The sequence below is a fragment of the Chenopodium album genome, chromosome 14, assembly GCF_948465745.1.
Source record: "Chenopodium album chromosome 14, dcCheAlbu1.1, whole genome shotgun sequence".
In the NCBI taxonomy this organism is placed as follows: Eukaryota; Viridiplantae; Streptophyta; class Magnoliopsida; order Caryophyllales; family Amaranthaceae; genus Chenopodium; species Chenopodium album.
In genome coordinates this window covers 47,213,493-47,240,099 of record NC_137847.1, presented here as the reverse complement: position 1 = coordinate 47,240,099, position 26,607 = coordinate 47,213,493, and the positions used below count along the sequence as shown (strand labels likewise).

General features: G+C 35.2%; 1 protein-coding gene across 1 annotated transcript; it reads left to right on the top strand.

The window, feature by feature from the left end:
• The first annotated feature begins 908 nt into the window (after positions 1 to 908).
• Positions 909 to 9,562, top strand: LOC145580300 (COP9 signalosome complex subunit 4). Its single transcript, XM_081637725.1, has 14 exons — positions 909 to 1,170; positions 1,310 to 1,461; positions 3,062 to 3,165; positions 3,272 to 3,332; positions 3,726 to 3,818; positions 3,933 to 4,033; positions 5,343 to 5,451; positions 5,530 to 5,574; positions 5,679 to 5,747; positions 5,855 to 5,946; positions 6,061 to 6,103; positions 6,751 to 6,810; positions 7,914 to 7,973; positions 9,073 to 9,562. The coding sequence occupies exons 1-14, from the start codon at positions 1,041 to 1,043 to the stop codon at positions 9,145 to 9,147; spliced, it is 1,194 nt and encodes a 397-aa protein (XP_081493851.1). The 5' UTR covers positions 909 to 1,040; the 3' UTR covers positions 9,148 to 9,562.
• The last annotated feature ends 17,045 nt before the right edge of the window (positions 9,563 to 26,607 follow it).

Here is a 26,607-nt window from a genome sequence, read left to right as displayed (position 1 = left end):
TTAGATCACTAGGAAAAAATTTGAGGTTGTTTGGTGGAAAGAGAAAAATGGACCTAAAACACAATATTATATTGATAAATAGATTATTTACCGTTGAAATTAAACATGACCAAACGTGATTGAAATAAAAATCAATTAAAATGAACTAAACAAAATATTAACCATCCCAACACTTTTTGTAATAAACTAAATAATATTCAAATTAAAAATTTAAAAGACTTAGGGCCTATTATGATTTACTAAACTGAATATTTTGTGAGAGAAGGAAATTAGGAACTGAACTGAAATTAAACTGAAAAGAACAAGCCCTTACATTATTAATTCATTAAAGAGGCTATAAGAGTTTAAAGTTAGTAGTTTTAGCAAAAGACATCACAAAAGTTTAAAATTAGTAGTTTTAGCAAAAGACACTACAAGAGTTTAAAAATAGTTGTTTTAGCAACACAACCATACATAAGAACTGTCCCAAATTAATCGCCAAATTTTAATTTACAAAAGTTGAGAATTTTAATTTGTCCGCCAAAAAATTATGTATCAATGATTTTAAGGTAATTTACAAAATTAAAGTTTTGAATAAAAAATTTATTTTTTTACTACTTGATTGATAGGTTAAGAGTGTAGGGTTCAGATTAACGGACTGTCGTTTGACCTATTTATATAATTGGCTTATGTATGCCGGTTTGTAATTGAAAATTTCAACCCAAACCTAATCCGTTTGATTTGTGTCGGGTTCGTGTCAACCCAATTATGTAAACAAGTCAAAAATTCTTGATCCAAATACGTTTATTTCGGATCAAATTCGTATCGAATTATCGTATCGTATTAGCTTTTGACAAAGTTCAATTTTTTTTTTTTTGACAGATAAAAGTTGATTTTTCCCCACAAAGACTAAAAAAAATACTCTCTCTCGTATCCTTCTCTAATCTCCAGTTCTCGACTGTACACAAAACCCTCTGAAATTCCATCTGCCATAACTAGGGTTTTGAAAATCCCCAAATCTCGAAATCAATTCACATCAAATTAACCAAAAATCCAAACCTATGGATAGCGCATTAGCAAGTGCCGCTGCAATCGGCGATCAGAGGCAGAAAATCGAACAATATCGTCACATTCTCTCTACTGTGTTATCCTCCAACGATGTTTCTCAAGCCAAAAAGTTCATCGATCACAGTACTTTCTCTCTCCTCTTTCCCTTTTCGTCTAATTCAATTTCCAATTAATTTCTTTTTTTTTTTTTTTTTAAAAAATTTTGATGCATTTTTTTCGGAAATTTCAACTATGTGTTTGATTTTTGTATGATGAATTACAGTGTTGTCGGATGATGTTCCGCTGGTGGTTTCGCGGCAGCTTTTGCAGAGTTTCACGCAAGAATTAGGGAAGTTGGAGCCCGAACTTCAGAAGGAAATTGCTCATTATACCCTTCAGCAGATTCAACCTCGCGTTGTTTCTTTCGAGGAGCAGGTTTTTTTATTACTCCATTTTTTTATTTACAGGATTAGTATCTGTATTGTGCTTCGTTGAGTGCTTATGTTAGTTGTGTTAAATTTGTCGAAATTTCGGAATAAATGGGGCGCTTTGTTCAGTATTGAGAGATTTTACTCGTTTGGTTATTTATTGGTTGTTTAAAATTCGGTCAGTATTGATGATTGCTGGGCCTTTTTGTTCAGTTTTTGGAGAGTTAATTTGTTTAGTTGTTAGTTGTGTAAAATTCGTTTAATTTTTTTAGTTCAAATCATTTTCAGACTAAGGTTTTGTTGTTGTATTAGTTGTGTAAAGTTCGTCAAAAGTTTGGTATACTAGTTGCTATTTGATAAATGGGGTGTTGGTGAATGGGAGGAATTATCTGCATGCAAAGAAGTGCTTGGATGACGAGCTTTTTTTATATGGCCAAATTGTCTCGAGTTGAGGATTTGAAGTTGTGGTTTCGAAGTTGAACTTTATTTTTGGTGCCTGTGTAAAATGTGCTGACCATATAATGAGCATGTTTGGCAACAATTCGGAATCTTGTATGTCTCCAAGAGTTCAAGTGTGATTTAGAGTAGTAAACGACTATAGAACATAGGATACTTAATGTTAGCCTGAGAGGTTTTGGACATTTATTCAGGAAGGAAGAGTATATTCACTTAATGTTGATACTGGTAGTGAAATAATCTGTCTTGAAATGGGCGCCATATCTATTTATGGTAAAATTTTTACAGTTCTGTGCCAGAAGCATGTAACAGCTACCCTTTGGCATTTTGGTCATGTATGTACAAGTGGATAACTAATACCAAGACCCAATACAGAAGACGTAGAATTGATATGTTTGAGTTTTGACTTTTCCTCAAAAAAATTAGCTTAATTGTGATGGTACCATAATCCCAGATGAAAGATGATTAGTGGGAGGCATTTGCGAATGATTTAACCCTCAAGAGCACATTGCTGTTTAATAGTGGGGTACTTGTACTGAGCTAGCAGTGTTTGGCCACTTTTGTTCACCATCAACTTGAATTTTATTGTCATCTTCTGATCCTTGATCTATTCAAAGCATGGAATTCAGAATTCTGATTTAGGTAGGAAGTGAAAAGTGTGATGGCATTTTTTTTTTAACACCTTTTAATGGTCACTTTGCACTCTGGCAATATGTTTTGTTGGTAATGTTGCTATTCAGTTTGGATTTTTCTTGTCTGACACATATACTAAAGCATCCAGCATTGAAGCTATCCTGATTTATGTGTGATCAGTTTCAAAGGTCTTGAGCTCTTACAAACAGATGTAGTCAATTTGAAATAAAATTATGTGTTTGAGACATATTTTCTTTAAATGAGGACACTTTGACGTTCGGTGATCAGTGCTTTCATATTTTGAGAATTACATATGGTGCAACCCTTGGTCACTGTCTTTTTGGTCTGTGGAACATATTTTATGTGCATGAAGTTGCTGTTATATTTGTAATGCTAAAGTCTGTGACTCTATGATTAGCTCCCGCTGTGGTTTGGTAAATGAGAATTTTTACCTGCCGCTGCTCTTAGAACTAGAAGACATAATCTTGAGTTTCATATTTCTTTGTCTTGACTTGCAGGCCCTAACCATCAGGGAAAAGCTGGCTGAGTTGTATGAGTCTGAGCAACAATGGTCAAAAGCAGCTCAGATGCTCAGTGGAATTGATTTGGATTCTGGAATGAGGTCAGACTTTATTCTCTCTCTCTCTCTCTCTCTCTCTCTAGTGCACTATTCGTTGTCCTGCTTGACCCTTAAGTTTAATAATTTCCATTTTTTTGATATTCTTCAGAGGGATTGATGATTCCTACAGGCTATTAAAATGTGTTCAGATTGCCCGTTTGTATCTTGAGGTACTTGGCATTGTTAATTTTCTGTATATATTATATTTTGCCCCACTCGGTTGGAAATAAGCCATACTATCCATTCGATAAAGAGATTTTTGTGTATCTCGTTGGGTTTGAGTTGTTGAGTGTTTATTTAGTTATCTTCTAATGCCTTGGAATTGGCTAGTAAGGTTTCTAAACAATGTCCAATGTCAAAAACCATCCTAATAATAAGGTTTCTCTAGATGAAACAATGTTGTCAGAGGTTAACAGGATCTTGGAGGGGGATGGGTTGCTCACCTAACCAGTATTGTTGCTCTTTCTTGTTATTTGAGAGGAAAATCCAGAAAGCTCATTGAAGTTTGGTTTCAGTATTTCAAATTTTCAACAAAGTTAACGTTATGTTTGTTATTTTTGAAGGATGATGATGCAGTAAATGCTGAAGCTTTTATCAACAAAGCATCTTTCCTGGTCAGCAACAGCCAAAATGAAGTATTAAATTTGCAGTATAAGGTTGATATTTTACCTTTTTGTGAGAAATGCTGCTTCTTTCTTTTTTTTTCTTTTTCTTTTTCTTTTTGTAAAGCTGTACATGTTCTGATGCATCTTGCCTTCATTTGTGCATAGGTTTGTTATGCAAGGATCTTAGACTTGAAAAGAAAGTTCTTAGAAGCAGCACTACGATATTATGACATATCTCAGATTGAGAAGCGACAAATAGGAGAGGAGTATGTGTTGAAAACCTAATAATTGTTCTTATTTTTAAAATATTTCATTCCGTTGACTTTATTACTCTCCTAATAGATGCGATTTTTGCTTATTATAAATTTAAATAGGGGGACCTTTAATAATCGTGCTGTGTATGCTTCATGTGAAAAAAGTGGTAGTATTATGTTGATCTTTGCTCTTTTATTTATTGTGATCTGAATTTTAGTAATGTATCTGATTTGTCGAGCCCAAGGTACTGAATTTGCTGATCACCTTATTAACGTGACTTTGAATGTGCCAATCGGTACTAAACTTTTGGATTAGGTTAACATAAGTAAGGTGGGACATTATATTTTGGTACCCGTTCCATGAACCAGAATGTACTGTGGTCTAGGTACCTTTGATCAAGGCTTGATTTGTTGTTATTACAAAGTTATAGTAAGACTAATAATTATGATAATTTTAGACTTGCTATGATTCTTGTGCAAAGAGTGAAAATGTGGTCTATAGTTGTAAATTTGTGACTATCCCATTGTGTTCCTGGTATGTTCCCTAAACAGTTCAGGGTCTGAAATTAGGTTCCATGGTACATTGACTCTCACTGCAGCTCAAATCTTCTGTAAAATACCAGATTTTGGACATAGGGGTATGTATGCTTTAGTTTGTGGGTAACAAATCACATATACTATTTGGAATAAGGTTGAGTATGACTGTATGACACTTTGATATAAATATCTATGTTGGATAATGGGAGATTTCATAGGCTGTTAATACTTTTCCTTTAACATTAATTGGTTTCAGGCCTTCCAGAGTTCCAGTAGTGTGCAGTTTGAGAATGTGGTTAATCAACTTTCTATATTCCAACATCCACAGACAAGTTTATTGATGCTTCAACTTGAACAAACACCTGATACGTGTATCTAGTAATATGAATGGCTGCTTCTGACTGTGAAAATCAATGTAGTAGCAGCTGGTGAGCCTTTTAAAAATTGCAACTGTTGCAATCACATGAACCTGGTGCATAAATTAATGGGTATAGGTCATTGTGCTTGTTTGGTCATTTGTGTGTGTGTGTATATATATATATATTCGAATCTCATGGTTTTCTGTAGTTTTATACAATTGGATGTTATTGTTGAGGTCAAGACAGTCAAGTAAATATAATATACTGCAAAAACTTTACTGTGTGTCTGTGCTTCATGGTCTCTACTTTTTTGTTCTTCTAATTTTTTGGGTGGGTGAGAGAGGGGTGGAGATGCTCGACTGCTTGAGACTTTTGATCTTGAGAATTATTAGCATGCTGACTTTTTATATGTTTTGTTTTGAAAGAGAAATTGACGAAGTAGCACTAGAGCAAGCTTTATCAGCTGCTGTCACCTGCACGATATTGGCTGGTGCTGGGCCCCAACGTTCTCGGGTTCTTGCTACATTGTACAAGGTATGCATCTTTACTTGATGAGTCGAATATGTTGCTTTTTTCCCCCTTCTTGATGCTTAAATTTTGAACTTTTTACAGGATGAACGTTGCTCAAAGTTAAAGATCTATCCAATACTGCAGAAGGTTATCTCTGCCTTTTCCATTGTAGTTTAGCATACATGTGATAATCTCTGTCAATTGTTTTGACTTCCATTTCTTTAACATAATACGAGTACTTGATAATTTAGGTTTATCTAGAAAGGATTCTGAGAAAACCTGAGATCGATGCATTTGCAGAAGAATTGAAACCACATCAGGTTGTAGACTGCACTCTACCACTGTAATCCTCAATTTCTCGCTGAATTATGTACTTTCAGGGCTATGGCTAATTTTTATGAAAATTCCACACCTAATTTTCTGACAGAAAGCACTTTTGCCCGACAACTTTACTGTGCTGGATAGAGCAATGATTGAGCACAATCTTCTAAGTGCTAGTAAACTTTACACGAACATAAGGTAAGTAATTCCTTCCTTCCTGCCCCCTGTACAAAAGGAAAAGGTTTGAACTGTTTCATTACTTCCATTAATTGCTATTGACCTTAATCTTCATGTCTTTTTGTCATTGTGTAGCTTTGGTGAATTGGGTACATTGCTTGGCATCCCTCCTCATAAGGTTGGTTTCTATCTTGCTTGAGTATACTTTGATAATTGGTATTGTCTTTTTTTTTGTTGCTTGAGTATGCTTTTGGAAATTCTTTATTTGAATTTGTTATCCCTCTATCATATATTCTATGTATGGTGGTATTTTGGGTTTTTTTTTGGTGTCTTTAGATTGCGTGGTTGTGCAATTGTTAGATGTAACAACTGTAATGCTTAGTTCGAGTCTTCACCACGTTCATGTTTTCGTTTAAAATGAGTTGTTAGTGCTATGACTCTCTTGAGCGTTGGGACGATAAAAGATGAATGTATTATGCTATTCTTGAGGTCATTTGATTTTATTTGGTCATCCGTCTTCATTGGAACGTAAAGTGGAATTTAGACTAGTGTTTATCAGTTTACTTGTATTTTTCAATCATGCCTATTATTTCTTGCCATTTTATCTTTTGTTTTGAAGATGTTGGTGACTACTTATTGGCTAGATTGAATGTCCTCTACAAACTGTAAATGGCTTTTTGGTTCAAGTTCTCTTAAGTTGCAACACCAGTGCTTGTTTACGTTTCAAATGATGTTCTTATTTTCCTATCATATGCCTCTCTCGTCGAGGTTCTAATACGCTTTTGGGAGTTGGATATTTTTGAATTTGTTTTTGTTTCCGGGCAGGCTGAGAAGATTGCTTCAAAAATGATATATGAAGATCGAATGAGGGGCTCAATTGATCAGGTATGGTTAAATTTGATCTTATGAATCGTCTTTGAACTTTACTCATTGAAAATTGTTAATGGTTGGGGATGAAATTTGAATAGAGTTATGTCCTTTAAGAGGGAAAAAGAGGAATGTTTCTTGAATAAAAATGTAAATTGATAGATAACTTAGTCATTCTTACACAATCCAGATTTTAGTATGTGATATATGATTGTTGCTTTTACAGTGGCGAGCATGATATGAACAGGGAATAGGAAAATTTATGTGATGATTGTTATGTAATCAACATCCATCTTTGTTATCCCAAATATTTCAATATGTATGGTGTCCAAAGGTAACATAATTTGTCCATGTGGGACACTGCTGAAACATCAAACATAATTAATAAATACCCATGGCATAGCACAAGACCTTGGGTGATACTTCCTCCGTTCCAATAATATTGCAACAAGGACGAAATTACGCATCTCAAAGCACACTTTTAAGTTAAATATCTATAATTCTATAAGAGTAAAAAATTATAAAAAGTTGATATTAAGTATTTTATGAGACAAATCTAACAAAATCCCACATGAATATTATTTACTTAATGTATTAATCATAATATGTGGTCAAACAAGCATGATCAATAGTGCAAAAGTCTAGTTGTTGCAATATTACTAGAGTGGAGGAAGTATCATATTGCTCTTGGTGGGCATCTGACCTAAACCTGGCATGGAGTAATAGATGTTATAGCTCTACTTATTGCTCTTGGTGGGCATCTGTCCTAAACCTGGCATGGATTAATAGATGTTATAGCTCTACTCTCCTTTGCCTTTAAAAGATATTCACGTTTGGGTTGACATGTATATTAAGGATTAGTGTTCACTGTGAACTCTTTGGTAGTGGATAGAGTGAAATTGCGGAGAGAAAATGTTATGATAGAGAGAGAGAATGAGTCAACGTGGCTAAAAGAAAATGAAAAGATTTCTTAAACCTAAATAGGCTGTGAAAATTATTAAGGGACAGAGGGAGTCTTTTTTTTTGAGAAGTTGGGTTATTGATTTATACAGCACAATTAGAAAAGTAGTTGGCTTGCTTTATCTTAATATATGTTTGTGGTTGAATAATTCATGCATCAGGTGGAAGCTGTCATACATTTTGAAGACGACACAGAGGAACTGCAACAGTGGGACCAGCAGGTAATTCCTATCATATCTTCATATCTTGCTTGGAATTTGAAAATTAATTGCGGCACCCCCCCCTCTCCCCCCCGTGCGCAAAAAAAAAAAAAAAAAAAAAAAAAAAAAAAAAAAAAAAAAAAAAAACTGGGCTGGGGAAGAGATGTAAAAAGGAAAGTAAAATATGACTTTACAAAGGTTGAGCCGGGGCTGTCTTTTCGCGCAACAAGACCTTGATTGCACATGCAGAAGCTTTTTATGCCCAACCAGGGCATTTGTGAGATATGATAGAATATTTATGAATCCCAGATCACTTCTTCTTTACGAGAGTTTGAAGTGATAGAATCTAGATTGTGAAACATCACTGCCTAAAGAATCCATTATCAAAGTTGCAACTTTCTTTATCACTAACTGGTTTACAGTCTCCTTGTGTACATTAGAGTTTGAGCATTCTATTTTTGTGCTGCATTTGATTAACTTTTATAAACACCCTTAATTTGAGGCAGCTATGTGGATTCTTAAGACACTTATGTACTAGCAAAGTGATCAATCAATTATTTGTACCTATCTCGGCTCCCTTGTTGTAAAGGCATGAGGATCGTTAAATTTAAAATTTGTAAAACTAACCTTCATTAATGTCTGGGATAGTATACATGTAACCAAGCATTCAATACATATTTTGAAACTTCTACCAAGACAATCAATTACTAAGAATAATTAGTGAGATGAAAGATGGTTACCTTGTCTTGAGTTTCTTCTTGCCTTGAAGCTTCTTTGTAATGAAACGTTGGGAATCTTAAGATCCTATCTTCAAAACTCTCAGGCTAACTTAAAGTAAATCACACTGCCTTCTGAAAACTCTTGAGGCTGGAAACTGTTTAGTAGTCATACAAATTTTGTTGATTTCAAGCTTAATGCTTTTATCCCACTTGTCTCTTGCGCAAATATATACACATGCATGAATGGATACATTGTAACATAGGTTGCAGATAAAGTGAGGGGAATGGAAATTTCTTCATTTGTTGGGGTAGTGTAAATACTGTGCTTTGGCATGCTAATACATTAAGCTTTTTCTTTTCTTTTTTTTTTTTGGGTTAATGTTGCTTGTCAAACTCTGCAGATTGTTGGCTTATGTCAATCCCTTAATGATATCCTTGATGGCATGGCGAAGAAGGGTTATCAAATTCCTGTTTGATCAGGATGCAATTCAGTCACAGCTGCTGGAATTGTTGAGGCTGAAGACTTTTGGCATGACAATTTAATTCGTATATTGTAGTTGCTCCTGCATTTGCATACAAGAGCAATCAGCTTCTTTGGTTGGGCTTTTCTTCTTAGGGGAGAGAAGGCACTAGATAGGGTGTATAGAAATCTCACTTGATGAAACTGATTCTAACTTGTCAAGGAAGCCATCATTTTGCTAAGATCCTGTCTTCCTTTTTTAAACTCGCTTGTCCATCTGGTGCTGGTGGACAGTATCAATACAAATTGTTTCATTTGCACAGAAAGTTCCTGAATTTTATTCTTGTCAACCAATTTTGCTTGTCAATTTTTCTACTGCTTGTTTTCCGGTTGACAAATTGAATACATTTGGGAAATTATCAGTTGCTCCAGGTTTCGTATTGTATTGGATTTTTTGTTGGATGATATCCTCCTCCAGTTGATGAAAATTATGGTGTCCTTGTATAAGTGATCTGCTAACAATAAACAAAGTTATTTAACTGTAGTGTAGATCACAAAGTTATTTGTGTGCACGTTGAACGCCCTGATCATGCTTTCATAACACAAAACTGTCTTATACTCCAAAATATATATGCATATATTCATGACGGTGCAACCTCTTTGCATTTCGTTAAGTTGGCTGGAATTAAGGCATCCATGATTCCATGGATCCTCAAGAGCAACCCTCAAAACTATGGAAGCTAATTGACCAAACTTCAATTTCCTACAATTAAACACCCGTAGATTTATTATACTACGTATCTGATTAGCTATGCATGAAAGGAACATTCTAAAACTGTAATAAACGGACTGGCAACGGATCGGATTCGGGTTGGATATAGCAAAATTCAAACTTGATCCATTTACTAAACGGACTCTAGACTCGGATTCAAATCCGGATCCGAAAAGTTCGAGTCCGATCCGACTCGTAATTTTAGAATTCGAATCCGATCCGTTCCGTTATTCGGACCTCCGAATACTTTTTTTGAAATGTGTAGGCTTGTATTGTCCCTAATATACTTCATTTCTTACATCATATTGTCTTGAGTAGGACTCGGATCGGACTCTGTCGGACTTTGTGTAGGGTCCAAGTCCAATCCTCCTATTCAGATTCGGATTATTTTTAAACGGGTTCAGATTGGACTTTTTCTCCATAGCATATTCAAATTGAACTCGGATTGAATTGAGATCCCTAACACAGTTTCTGATTAATTATAATTTTGGATTTAAAGTGTTAACAAGGTAAGTACTAATTAGTATGTTATCCGCATTCTAAACACATAATTTGCCTTCATACATTTAAACAAATAGGAGGAACATTCGAAAATTATCCCCTAAGCAATGGTTGAGGGTATGACTGTTGTACCAAGTAGCGCTGTAACGGTTTAGAATATCAACTATCAAGTAATGATGTCTTATTTACTCGTGCAACTTTACCCTTTGAGAAACATACTCGTATTTCAATTACTCCGTACTCCCTCCATTTTGCACTAGTTGCTATAGTAGGCTTGACTCATAGTTTAAGAAAATTATAAATTAGGCTTATAAGCTAATAAAATAAAGTATTATTAGTAAGAGATAGAAATAATAAAAAAAAAGTAGTGTGGGTATGGTTGGTAGGATAAAAGAAACAATAAAATATTTGTGAAAGTGACGTTACTTGGAAAGAGAAATTATAAAATAATAGTGTTTCCTTTCCAAATATAGTAATATGGCAACTAATATAAGACGATCAAAAATGAAAAGTGGTGCAACTAATGGAAACGGAGGGAGTATATAAATAAGAGAAACATTTCTCTTTTCTACGGAGTAGTTTCTACTTTTAAAACCTTTTAAACCCTCGAATCCCCTTGTTCATCTTCTTCTGGGCGTCCCCCAGTTTCTCTTATTGAGAAACATATTCTGTTTCTCTAGTGGCATTTGCGTAATATTCGAGCTGTGGGAACTGTGAACTATTATTATTTATTGCTGATTGTAATAAACACTCAAGATGCTTATGTGGTGATCTGGGTATCCTGAAGATGCTGATGTGGTTGTTGGGTAGACGGAGTTTACTAGGCCTAAAAATTCCGCTAACTTCAAATTTTTAACGTCCATTTGTATTTTGACGGTTGTACTGTAGTAAAAAGTTGTATATCTCAGTAAAAAGTGTTCTTCGTATATTTGAGCTGAAAAGAACGAAGAAAGAGAAAGATCGAGAGATAAAAAAAAATATATATATATATAATGAAATTGTGTGGAATCTGAGGCCAGATCGATCTAAATTTGAGGGATGACTTCGTACAGTAGTTGAAGAAAAAGGGGATCTTGGCGTCATGGAAGGTTAGGGTTTGCGATTTAACTTTTTGATTTAATTTTTTTGCGATTTTATGACTTGAATTTTTGTTTTAGGTTTTTAATTTAGTGTTAATTGATTGTTTTATTGGTTAAATTCGTTGTTTTTATGTGAAGTGGTCCTAATTAGCTGTTTGTTGTTAATTCGTGTTTGTGTGGGTGTGGGAGTTGTGTTATTTGATATTGCTTTTGTAATGTTATGGGTTTCAGTAATTCGATTTTTTATATGGTTTATGGTTGTGAAGAATGCGCCTCCTCATCAAGGCAATGGCTGAGTTAAGAGAAGATAATATATAAGATAATCAAATTAAGCAAGATAATATAGAGTAGAAAAAGAGAAACAGAAACAGAAAGATAATATATACTACTGGACTTAAGAAACAGAAACAGAGCATGCTTGAGACAGAACAAGCCAAAAGACAATAGAGTGGAAAAAAATGTAATTTGGAACAAATGCCTGTTGAAAAAAAAAATCAAAATACAAAAATCCAATTACAAAAAGTAAGCAGGTTATGTTGTGAAATTAGGAACATATGTCTTCAGCTTTTTTTGGGTTATGACTGTGAAATTAGCAGATTTTTGTAATTGGATTTCTGTAATGTGATAACTAAATTGATTAATTTGAACCTTATAAATTCAGACATTGTCATGGAAATTGACAATCTTTCAGAAGAAATAATGGAGGATAGCTTCGAAAATGTAGAAGGAGGTTGCATAGGTGGCCTAGATGAAATTGAGATTGAGGATCGCTTAGGAGGACAAAATGGTGATAATACTGGTGAAAGAGAGGAAGATTTGAATGGTTTTGATGACATAGTCGAGACAGAAACTGAGGGTCCAGTTGGTAATCCATACTTAACTCCCATGAAGACAGTTGAGACCACACAAACTGTTGTTGCTAGCAACCAGGTCAATGCTGTTAAAGTTGTGGACCCTCCTAGAGAGGGTATGGTGTTCAAATCTTGGCAAGCTGTGGAAGCATATTACAAGGACTATGCTGAGCAACAGGGCTTTGGAGTGACAAGGGTGCAGGGAGTTAATTCCAAGATTGATAAGAAAAAGAGAATTGCCACAACTTGGAGGTGCGAGTGTTGGGGTAGACCTGACATGAGGGCAGCAAGGGAGGCGAAGAAGAGGTCAAAAGCTATGGAAATATCCGGACCAACAGCATCTGTTGGTGGGGAAGTGTGTGATGATGAATCGCGTAAAGGGAAGAGGACTTCGAAGAAATGTCTTTGCAAAGCCAAAGTATATGCTAGTTTGAATGGAGATGGTGATTGGGAATTGAAGACCGTGGAGTTAAAGCATTCTGGCCATGATCCTACTCCGCGCAAGTCAAAGCTTGTTAAGGAGTATCGTATGAAGGAATTGACTTCCAATGTGAAGAGGAAGTTGTTCAGTTTCTTTGAAGAAGGTGTTTCTATTTCTCATATTCATGGCTGTATGGATGCGGAACGAAATGGGGGATTAAAGCTGACAGTGAAAGATTTGGAACATGAAGTTTACAAAGCCCGGCGCCTGAAAATGGTTGGAGGTGATGCGGTATCTATGATGGATTATTTTCAAAAGATGCAAGCTGGGAATTCTAATTTTTATTATGCTCAACGGTTGGATATATTAGGCCGGTTGAAGGATGTGTTATGGGTTGATGCCCGTAGTAGGGCTGCCTATGATGATTTTGGAGATGTAGTTTGCTTTGACGCGACTTATCTGACAAATGAATATGAACTCCCATTCGTGAATTTTGTGGGGGTAAACCATCATGGCCAGTCGTTGTTGCTTGGCTGTGCACTAGTCTCCCATGAAGACTGTGATACCTTTTCCTGGATTTTCAGGCAGTGGTTACATTGTATGAACAATCGCGCTCCCGAGGCCATTCTAACAGACCAAGCAGCTGCTATGCGGAGGCCTTTAGCTGAAATTATGCCACATACAAGGCATCGATGGTGCATATGGCACATTTTGAGCAAGATTCCCGATAAACTTGGCAAGCGAGCACGGTGAGAGGCTGCTTGCTCTTGTTTATGTTTTTATTCAATGTACATTTATATTAATTTGTTTGGTATTGTATCTGTGTCTTGGCTGTCCTGTGCTGCTGTCTCATGCTTGTTCCTGATTAATTTGTTTGTTTGATGCTTTAGATATGATATATGATAAGTTCCTGATCTGTTTGATGTATTATGAGGAGAATCTCTATTGAATTCTCTTGAATTCTGTAAATGTTTTCTTAACATGGTATTCTTCAGTTATCTTCTGATTATTTTGCCTGTCTTCTTTATGCTTTAGATATGATAAGTACCTGATCTGCTGCTGTCCTGTTAAGTTAGTTAGTGGATGTAATGAATTTTATCGAAGTTAGATATTTTTGTGCTAAAATTTAATATTTATGAACATATATTACCTCTTGTTAATTCTGAAAGCTAAAGATCTGTTAGACTAGTAATCTGAAATTCTGAAATTTACACTATTAATTATTACACAGAAGGCCCATACAAATTATTTTTGCAAAATAAGGAACATAATTTTATTGCTGGGAACTTGCTGACAACCTAAGTTTACATATAATTAGAGCATGATTTGTATCATCATAATACATTATCCTGATCATATTCTGCATAATTTGTACTTTAAAAATTAGATCAGCCTGTCCACTGTATAGCTACTTAATCTGGTCCATTAATTTAATGATATTTATGAACAGAGATATGGCATTTTGAACAGCAAAATTTAGTACTATATATGGTTATGGGGTATGTGCGTATATCAGATATGGTTTTTCATAGTGCGCCACGCCTTTATATGTTGAAACATTGGTGAAATTTAATACTTTTGACTGCAATGTGACACCCGGGTTGTTCAAGCAGGTACCATGAATTCAAAAATGTTATTAAGAGGGTTGTGTACGAGAGTTTTACGCCGGCTGAGTTCCACTCTCGATGGGCTGAAATGCTATATGAGTATGAACTCGAAGATGATGAGTGGCTCCTAAGCTTACACAAGGAAAGTCACATGTGGGTTCCGGCCTACATGAAGGAATTCTTCTGGGCTGGAATGAAAACGACTCAAAGGGTTGAAAGCATCAACCGCTTTTTTGATGGGTTTGTAAACAGGCATACAAAGTTGCATGAGTTCCCTGTTAAGTACTCAAGGGCGATGAAGAAGCGGGTTCGTGATGAGGTGAATGCCGATGCGAGAGGTGCTAAGTATTTGAGAAGGTTGGTGAGTGGTTTTAGAGTTGAGAAGTTGTTCCAGAAGATATACACGGACAACAAATTTCAAGAAGTGCAGACTGAATGTGCTCGGATGGGGTATTGTTATGTACTTGATACCAAGAAAATTTCTGAGACGTTGATGGAATACGTTCTTGAGGATAGGGTTTGGATCGTACCTGAAGGAACAAGTAAAGAAGTCATCACAGATTACAGGAGACTATACTCTGTGAAGTTTTCTACTGATGTGAAGGAGGTCAGCTGTGATTGCCGAAAGTTTGAAACTCACGGCATTTTATGCAAGCACTGCATTCGCATATTAGATCAGAACAAAGTCTTTGATATCCCTGAGAAATACATACTAACCCGGTGGCGCAAGGACATACCCCGCAAACACACACGAGTTAAGGTGCCTTATTATGACCCATGTGATGATGCGGCTGTGCAACGGTTTAACAAGATGATGAACACGTTTGAGCCTATATGTGATGCGGCTGCAATGATTAATGACGACACAGTTGATATGGTCATAAGCACCCTATCACAGCTCAGCTCCGAAGTAAATGAGCGAAGCCGGAAGAAGCGGGCAGAACCGTTGCCCTTTTTTGACGGCCAAGTCATCGCTGCTCCAACTCCATCATCGGTGAATATGCATTCTTCGGCACCACAACGAGACACTCCGGACACTCCCGAGGATGGACAGAGACCACAACTAGAAGAAACAGACATTCCAGTGTGCCATGACAGTGCAGAACCTGTGGCTATTAAGGATCCCCCCATTAGGAAGAAGGCCCGGGGCAGGCCGAAAGGTTCAAGGCACAAGACGTTGGCTGAAATGGGATACAAACTGCCCAAATCAAAGAAGGTGTGGAAACCATACACACATGTATACAATCTTACAATCTTGGTGCACTAGGTTTTAATAGATGTTGTTGTTTTTATAACAGGGTCCCTCTGCTCATCAACCTGATGAAGATGATCTATCTCTCGGAGCTGATCATGACCAAAGCAAGTCAAAGGGGGCAAAGGTATTACCTTATTATTGGCTCTTATTATTACCTTATTATTGGCTCATGTTTTACTACCTTATTATTACCAAAGCAGCTAAAGTAATTGGCTCTTATTTTGAAGGTTTCAAAGAAGAAGAACCCAGGGAGGAAGCCTAAGACTCCTAATGCCAACCCCTCAAAGACAGCAAAGGCCCCCAATAAGAAGGCAAATACCAGCACGAAAGGCCCCCTCAAAGTTAGTTCCTTCTCATACACTGCACTTAATCTTGTATTCAAACAACACTATGTTGATAATCTTGTTATCGGTACAGGCTGCTTCAGCTTCCAAGTCACAACATGTGTTGGCAAACAACGCGACGTCCTCAAACTACCCTCGCTCCACACGTGTATGTATAGTGATCATTTTGTTGTGTTTGTGCACATGATTTGTTGTAAACAAATGGCGCTATATTTATTGGTTGTGCACATGATTTGCATTGTTTTCCCTGTGCCAGGTTAAACGGAGGAGGGTCGCCATTGATGCTGAAGACTCGTGCTCTGATGTCTCATTTGAATTTTAGTGCTCCTGTCCACATAATCTGTGATTTTGTAGCATAAACGTTGTACTTCACTAATTAGGTGTATGAACTAAACGGCAATTTTTTGGGTGTATGAAGTCTGGGAAAACCCAACTCAACTTCCTCTAGTATTTAGTAGCTACTCATTTTGTCTAATTAGGCTGAATACTACTCATTTTGTCTAATTAGGCTGAATACTTGATGCAGTTTCAATAGTAGCTACTCATTATTCCTAATTTAGGCTGAATACTGAACTTATGTTTCATAGTAGCTACTCGTTTTTGTCTATTTTTGTCTCTTATTTGGAATACTCTTAGTCAAAAGCAGCCCATCTTATATCTATTTACAAATGGGCCGCAGGCATTTGTATTCAGAAAAGGAGCCCATCTTATATATATTTACAAATGGCCAATCTTTATACAGACCACTTCAGCCCATATATACATAATCTTTATACAGACCACCTCAGCCCATATATATACTCTTAGTTTAGAGAGAAAATGAGCCCATCTTATATCTATTCACAGTGAGCCCATCTTATATCTATTCACAGTGAGCCTAGTTTATCACACAGAGCCTATCAGCCCCCCTCCATAACGTTGCGGTTCTGTTTGAAAAAGGAAAAGTGTTATTAGTTATTAGGATGTATTGATTTTAGTTATTAGGTTGTTTTCATAATACATTAAGAAATTAGTTAATTATCGGTTTTAGAAATTAATAGTATTAGGGTCAATTGAGTTATTTATCGCTTTCGTCACCATATACGAAACTAAGAAATTATTTTATTAGGGTCTATTAAGTTATTACTAGACTTTAATTTATCGCTTTCGTCACCTATACTTTAATTTATTGGCGGGTCTTTTTGAGTTTACTTATTACTTTAATTTATCGCTTTTTCCCACCATAAGAACTCAATTTATTTTGGCCCTTGAGTGTACTTATTGCTTTCTTTGAGTTTACTTATTGCTTTTTTTTCCCCATAATAAACTGCATTACTTAATTTCCTTATGGGGTCTATCGAGTTTACTTACTTTGCTATCGCTTTTTTTCGATTACTTACTTATAGATTTTTTAAAAAACCTATTAAAGTTAGATATGAAGTTCTTTAGGTTCCATTTGTATTTTACTTGAAACAAGAAACTACCAAACACAAGACATAATACATAATACATAATACATAAATACCAGCAGCTTACACACACAAGGTCCTCCAGGACATTCTTACAGATGAAACAACTACCAACTACCAACTACCAGCAAAAGCTTTCACCAAAAGGGGCCATACAAACACATATGCCACCAACATTACAACTACTAACATATAAACATCTGAATTGAAGGACATTACAAAAGACTCTTGTCACCGAATTTGAAACTTAAGCTAATTAACCACTTCTATAGTGGCATAACTATGACAAGAGGAGAACGGTGAATAGGCCCAATGCTTTGTGTGATTAACGGTTGGTAAAACAAAACACCTCCTGATCATTCTTCATCCCAACACCACGGATAGTGTGGTATGGAGACAAAAGCTTGTCTTCATGGATCAGGACAATGTCCCTAGGATCCATGTCAACTTCCTCAGCCCATTTCTGAAAGACATTCTTGAAAGACCCATCAACACGGACTTTGAACATCATCTTCATGGGGCGTGTGCGGACTTGACGAACACAGAATTGCTTCACCCTTGCATCCATGTTAAAGTCAGCATTCTGAAATAAGATTAACCAGATTATTTGTTTAGTAAAAAGTAAACACAAACAAAGACAATCATATTAGTCAAAACAAAGAACTCTATTTTACCTCGCCACGAACATATAGCATATCTCCGTCCCTAACACCAGCACGATTAGGGGTATCATCTTGACAAATAGGTCCATCAGAAGTCATGATTGTAAAATCATCCGTTAGTCGATCAACCATCTCAGCATAGTGATAGTACACCCTTTTGAAGGTTTGATTGATCCTCAGCCTGTACTCCACCCCAGGATCATTTATGGTTAGGCTTTTCACCGTAAATGTGATTGTAGGGACAGGAGCAACAGCCGGAAGACCCACAATAGCTACCACATCAGGGTCGTGGTTGCCATTATCTTCACCCAATTCCATATTCGCCGGATTAGGGTAAATTGGATCAGGTGCTGCGTTTCCTCCTTCCTCAGTAGCTTGCCCTCCATGGCCTCCATGGCTAACTACGACAGCATCGAGGATTTCATCAACCTCCGTCTCAGCTACCTCCTTGGCAGGGGCAGGAGGTTCGCCCTCTTTCTCAGCTGGAGGTTCGACCTCCTTCTGAGGTGAAGGGTCGACCTCTTTTTCAGTTGTTGGCTTGAGTTTCCCTCCAAAGCCCTCGCCAACGTTATTATCGTTGGCCGTAGGGTAGGAAGGTCCATCAATCACGCATCCGTGAGTGATGCGGGAAAAGGTATTGCCAGCTATGGCCATTGCGAGGAGCTTATTTTGCACCTTATGGTGCTTGTTGCGGTGCCTTGGAATGGGTCCGTCTCGACGTCTACGGGGTGGGACTGGTGGGAAATTCGGATCATTGGGAGGTGGAACTTGGTTTGGAGGTGAACTCATATTTGGGTAATTAGGCTAACTTGGATGTAAAGATAGTGCGGGAAACACAAGGGTGAGAGACCTTTCATTTATATAGTGAGCTGCGGTGGGTATAATTGGCAATGTGGGTTGTAATATATGTGTTGTGTGTGCTATTTCTTTACTTTTAAGTGGTCTACCATTTTTTTTAAAAAAAAATGGTGTCTTTTATTATACAAAATAATTTTTTTTTTTTAAATGCTATTTCTTTATTTAAATGGTGTTATTTTTTTAAATAATCCCCAAACTACATTGATATATGAATTTAGCAGTGATTAAATAATTTCAGTTTCGAAGATCGGGGATTTGAAATTTCCCATAGGGGATGGGGATGATTTGAATTATTACGGATTATAAAATTATTTAGGATATAATTGTCTTTTTGAAAATAATTTAGGATATAAGTGTCTTTTTGAAAATAATTAAAGGTTAATGAATACGTTAGGATGATTAAGGATGATTAAGGCCAAATCCCAATTCGATAAATTGAGGGGGTTTAAGGATGATGATCCGCATTACTTACCAAATCCGATCCAATCCGAATTATTATTCGATTCTTTTGATGCAATCCCGAATTTGGAACTAACAATTGGGTCTAATGCAATTACGAATATAACTAATGCATTTCTTGTAACATTGTAATAATCACGAACACAATGTAACATGATTAATATTAACATGATTAATATTAAGAATTAATTATTTTCTCTAAACAGCCTGGGATCGGATTGGATTACTAAAAACCCTCAATTTATCTCGATAAATTGAGGGTTTTTAGTAATCCAATCCGATCCCAGGCTTTTTAGAAAATAATCCGACCTAGGCCAGCTTTGGTAAGTAATGCGGATCGGTTTTTGGTAACTAACGCTATCATAATTCGCAATTCGCTTATCTCGGTTTTTGGCATCCGAACAAGGGAGTATTTATTAGATCCCACATTACTATATTTTCTCTTATAAATTAAGAGAAACTTAGAAGATAAGGGTAATTTCAATCCGATTTAAACTTTGGATCCGATCTGAATTGATATAATTTGGTTTGAATTATATTAGATTCGATTCTGGTTTTCATCCGAATAATGGTCACCCCGAAGGATAATCTTTAATCTTTGAGATTCAATGGATAACTACAGATCTAAGGATCATATTCACATACCTATGCATATATATATACCTACATATATGTATATATAAAAATTGGCTATGGATAGTAACATAAGTAAGCTTAAGCTTAGGTCATATCCGGACGTTTTTTTGGCTTTAACATCAATTCTAGCATCCAAAAATACCTCTTATTTCTGTAAACCAAAAAAGAAATTGTAACAAGTGGTTATCAAAGCAAGACCTAGTTGAGTTGACAATTACAACAATTGTACTCGAATTTTTGTTATTCCGGAGGGAGCATTGATAGATTTTCAATTTTCATACTAAAGACTTTTTTTTGCCTTCTCGTGTAAGATTCAAATGACCTTAAAATCTTTTTCCAACAATAATAGCGTATTGTCATCTAGCTTTAAAGTCTTTTTCCAATCTTTCGTTTTATTTGCTTTTCATTATTTGTCGAAGCTTCTAACTATAATGCCAACTTGTTTAAAAACTTCAATTGCAGGATAGGATAATGCATGATCAAGTAAGCAAGATTGATTTAATGAACTATAAGCAAGATTGATTTAATGATCTATTTGTTTTATCTGGGTCTTCCATACTTGGGTTCCTTTTATTTAATATCAAATATTAAATAAATAATACATGATACCTTATGCAACACATTAAATAAATTAGATTACAACTTGCTTGCCATAATCCATGATTTTAGTATGATCATTCGTCGTACTAAGAGGGATTATTTTATTGTTACCATAATCCATGATTTTTTTATGATTTTAGTATCAAGGTATACTCCCTTGTTTTTCCATTTCACATATAATGATTATTTTATTGTTACCCACTACATAATTGCTCTAATACACTCGGTTTTTTTTTAAAAAAAATATTGCTCTAATATACTCATATTTAATTTTAGATTTACCTGACTTTTTTTAACCGTTGATTCTTGTACCACTTTTCTTGCTTTTACTAGTCACTTTTGGTGGGTAACAGCTAATTAGCTCAGCTCCATACTCTGAATTTTCAACAAAAATGATATATTTAGATATTCTAAAAAGTTGATTGTGACAAGTCACTGCCCCCTTTTGCCCCCGTTTTTCAATCTGCACCTTTCATCATTTGATTTTTGTACACTGCATCACGCAAGACTGACACACGCCACCTTCAACAAGATTGATGTGTCCTTTATTTTCATCTTTCGCAGCTTTGGAAGTTGGAATTACGGTGGTAACTCAAATTAGCTTCGTACGAAATTACCACCGACTTTAATGCTACGCACTGTGTATACTTCACATGCTGCAGACCTTGGTAAACGCAATACATCACATACGCACTTTGATTTATGCAATACACATCCATCCTAATAGCATATAGCATATGTCGACATCTTTTACCATGTACACGCATATTATGTACTACACTCTTCATGAAATAGCATTGTGTCAACATCTAGTTCAATCTACATGTCTGTTTATGCAATACACCCCTGATGAAATAGCATTATGTCGACATATATCAGATGACCTAATATTTGTTATAGGTCTGTAATTTTTTTTAAATTTTATTATTAAAAACCTATAACAAATCAAATCAGCATTAATTGTTATAAAAAAATCACATCACTAAAAAACCATAACTTAGATTACTAACATTATTCAAAAGTATATCTACAATCATTATCATTATTTACATATATTAATCGCATGCATTATCCTGCAATTAAATAAAAATTTGATTACTAACAGTAAAGGATTAACTATGTTTGGTGAGTTTGTGTCAAAGTGATAAGGGCTCAAAGCTTGAGCTATTCTCATTGATCTCATATCATATATGTACACTACATAGATCACAAAATTATGCTAACAATTATCTTGAGTGAAATAAGGCTATAATTAAGGAAACTAATTTATATGATAATATTATGAAACTAATTTATATGATAATATTATGAAACTAATTTATATGATAATATTGATAATAATGCATAGTATTCTCCTAATCTTTCCTAACAGTGTCATTTTGTAATTAAAATATAGTTTAATAGAGCTTATCCATTTTCAATTGATTTCCTTGAGAAGAAGTTAATATAATGTAAATGTAAATCAAAACGTAATGGTACTCCTTTTCGATTTTCAATTTTGATTCGCGCTACTATCATACTATCATAATTTTTTTTTTCCCCTTTCCGGTACTACATACAAAGGTTCTGATATAAAATATATTGAAATTCTTTTCATGCTACTAACCCAAACCAATACAACCAAACCAATAGAGGAACTCACAAAAGGTTAATACAAACCCTCTATTACACTTACTAATAATGATTCTTCTAGCTAGTAGTTTTAACCATACAAGACGTTCAACATAGATAGCCAAATTACAAAAGCCGATACTTTTAATAACTTGTGCCGGCAACAAAACATCAATTGTGCACACGTACAATCTTCCTTTCAAAATAGCCTTCGTCTTGATGGTCGATGACCCTGAAAAAATACTTGAAAATCAGCCATTGTTGTACTAATTTAACATAATGTCATTTATATTATATTTGTATAAATTGTAAATATACCTGGATATTTAACTTCAAGCGAACAAGTGGAGCATACAGACGGACTACACTTATCACACCCCCAAGCCAAACAACCAAAACACCCCCGCACAACCCCACACCCAGACAATGTACGAATTGATATTCACCTGGCAACCCAGTTAGTATCTCAATAACATTGTCCGTAGTTTGTCTTGTTTCTGTCAAGACTAAAATCTCAGGGCGAAATCGTTGAAATATCTGGGTAAAATGCAGACGAGCCGATTCCCGTGTAAGGTCTCGGACATTCCAAATTACGATTTTGCAGTCGATAGGCACTGGGACATTAGTGCTTTGAGGAAGCAAGAACAACGAATCTAGGTCGACTGCGTGGTGGCCTGGTCTACAGGGGGTCTCATGAGCGTAGGAAACACTTAGATTTAGTGCGCTAGGGAATGAAGGGGATGAAATTAGCTGAAATGCATCAGCATATGAGGCCATATGAATGCGGACATGTAGCATATCAAGATAAAAGGGTTCTGAATCTAACATCAGCTCAGGCCTAGGGTCTACGACGGCCATTGCTGGTAATAGGCAATGTGGCTGTGCAGGGTTAGTAAAGGGATATGCACCAAAGCACCACCTTAAGAAATACTTGAATTCGATTCTGAAAGGATAAGTGTCTGATATACTGGGGAAATGAGCAGGTACTAAGCCACCTTCACCACCAATTAACCGCATTTTCAAATTATGATTTTGCAAATTAAGGGTAGATGGGTCAACTATGATAGAGCCAATCATCTCGAAAGATAATTTGGTCAGCTCTCCCTCATCCCTACTCTCAAAAAAGAACTCGTATGCCAATATGTCCAACTCTGGGACTTGGCCAGTGGGTTGGCCAACAAACAACAATACTGGACTCCCATCAACCATCCTTGCACGTCTCGCCATTTTTTGAATTTTACGAATGAAGATAATAATATGTATGTTTTGTTTTTGGGAAGTAGGGTGTATTTGTTTTTGGATACTAGGGTTTATTTGTTTATCCTACTTTTGGATGGGCAAAGCTTGTTACTGGGAAATTGGGAATCCATAAAGGAATTTGCCACTTAAATACACATACGGACATCAGTAGGGTTCACAATAGACGTATAATACTACATATAGCATATAATACTATACGACTCGCCAGGACATACACTTCTAAGTTATTTTCACTATCATTTCCACCAGTAGGTAATTCCATATGTAATGAAAATTAATTCAAGGGCCCCAGTGATTAATCATATATTTATAAAGTGTCTTACTATAATAATATTAATTCAAGGGCCCCAGTTATTAATCTCATTTTTTTTGGCCAGTTATTAATCTTATTAGGTAATTCCGTGTGTAACTGAAATATTGTAACTGAAATATTGTTATTTATTTATCAAGTAGTATATTAATCACATATTAACTCGAATTTTGTTATTTATTTATCAAGTACTATATTAATCATATATTGATAAAAAGTGTCTTCCTATAATAATCCTATAATATATATTTATTTATCAAGTACCTTTACTCCGTTAGGGCCAACACACCCGAGTTGTAGAACCACTCCGTGAAAGCGGCGTATACTTCATCGTCGGAGTCGGAATCACCATGGCAATATCTTGCAGCAGGAATAGCTCGAGATGAGAGTAACATGTCTTCTGATGATTGCTGCCAGTTTATAATAACCAAAAAAAAAAAAAAAAAAAAAAAAAAATTAACATAAAAATTTTTAACATAGTACGAAACACCAGTATAAACATTCATTCACTAGACTTTATTACAAGAGGTCTTAGTATTTTTTTTTAGCTGATTATCAATATAAATCAAAACACAGCATATTGATGCATAAATTCAAATTAAAATAACTAAAGCTATTCAACTGTAAATTCAATTCAATACAAATTAAGATCCTCCACACCCATAAATATAACATAATGTTGAAATCCTACTAATTAAAGAGGGAAAAAAAACCGAGTAATAAAAACTAAACGACTTAGCAACACATGTAATACAATTCCTGATTAATTATTTTGTGCAAATTCATACATGTTTCTAACACTTTCAATCTAACTTCATTGCAGCCCAAATAAAAAACATTTAACCATACAATATTTTCAACCATAAATAAATCTTAATGAAAATAATGTTACCTTTATATGCACCGAAACTACATGACCGTATAGTGTATCCTGTCGTCTAGTGAAATAGGGTACAACGCGCTTATCCCAAGCGATGAGGACACCGCCCAGGCCGGAGCTGGGTCCTACTGGTTCAAGCCTGTACTCACCGACCATCTGACTCCTAACATGAGGAAGCATAGGCCTACTACACCTTGCTTCAGTCATCATCACAACCATGGGCTTGTATTTGTTGTGAATTAGCTCAAATTGCTCACGAAATGAAGGCCTATGGGCGTTCCGTGTATTCCAAACAACCACTATGTTCCCTCTCTTAAATTTTAACTTATTTGAAGATGATTCCGAACTAATACCCACGCTATAATACCTGGTGCTACTAAAATAAGTGACAGATGCTTGCACGGTAAAAAAAATTGACGACACTGAGTCCTTTACCTCCATAACATGTACTCCAACCTTGTTAGCACCTAAAAAAACTTCCCGGAAAGACAAAGGGAGGGCGAATGTTGGAATGTGGTCCAAATCGACAATGATCTTCAAGTCGAATATTGGTTCAATTTCGACAGAAATATATAATGGGATATCAGGACATTCTCTAATACAGAACCATTTTAAAAAAACTGGTAATGACTTGTGGCCATACGCTTCCGCATCTCCAATTAGGGGCATATATGCCGGTCGCACAGTTGTATCATCCTGTGTGCGCATTACACGAAAAGGCGTGCCGTAGCTCGAACCAAATTCAGGGGCTGAACACAACTCGTCATGAAGTTGTTCAACTGACAAGCGATTAAAGTCACTGAGGTCTTGGTCATTGTAATAATACTCGACATTATTGAATTTCAACTCTGGGCCTTCAGCGGTGGGAATCGGTTTGAAGTACATGGTTGGTAATTTAGGATGGAAATTTATATTTTTTTTGGAACCACTAATTTGTAGATTAGCAAGCTGGGATACGATCGATTTGTGATTTTTTTTCATTGCTTCTCAAAGGGATAAATGTTGTGGCGGTGGTGGAGAGAGGTGGGAATGGTGGAATGAGCTGGCGGTGGAATGAGGTGGGAAAAAGGTGGTGGTGGCGTTTATTAGATAATTCTTAAGAGATTTTATTAGATGAGTCTAGTAACTTAGTAGTGTGAAGCTTTAATTAAGTTGATTATGTAAAAGATATGCTATGGGTATGTGGGTATGTAACATAATGAGTTAGACCAATACAATTAATTTACCTTAAAAGGGTATTCCATTTCTAAAATAATTTATTAACAAAAAAGATAATATACATATACATACTAAATAAACAAATGTATATTACAAACACACACACTATAAATATACATATATATATATATATATATATATATATAAATATACACACTATAAATATCCATATATATATATATACATATATATATATAAATATATATATACATATATACTTATATACATATATACTTATATATATATATATACTTATATATATATATATATATATATATATATATATATATATATATATATATATATATATATATATATATATATATATATATACTTATATATATATATATATACTTATATATATATACTAGTTTAAATCCCGTGCAATGCACGGTTGTTATTAAATTTATAAAGAGTTATTATTGCATTGAATTTTATATTTAAAAAAATTATACTCTCTTTAACTATAATGTTATCTATATAATTAATCGTTATATATATATATATATATATATATATATATATATATATATATATATATATATATATATATCTATTAACCTATACTAAAAAAGCGAATCTATAATGACACTTGTCACAATGTCATTTTTATATAAAATTCAATATATCTTAAAGTGATCAAACGTTACCCCTAGAATGAATGAATAAAAGTTATCCTAATCCATATAAAAGTAACCCAGTTC

Coding starts and splice junctions, on each gene's coding strand:
- LOC145580300 (XM_081637725.1), top strand. CDS start 1,041: ATGGATAGCGCATTAGCAAGTGCCGCTGCAATCGGCGATCAGAGGCAG. Junction 3,166..3,271: donor GATTTGGATTCTGGAATGAG/GTCAGACTTTAT, acceptor GATATTCTTCAG/AGGGATTGATGATTCCTACA. Junction 3,819..3,932: donor TATTAAATTTGCAGTATAAG/GTTGATATTTTA, acceptor ATTTGTGCATAG/GTTTGTTATGCAAGGATCTT.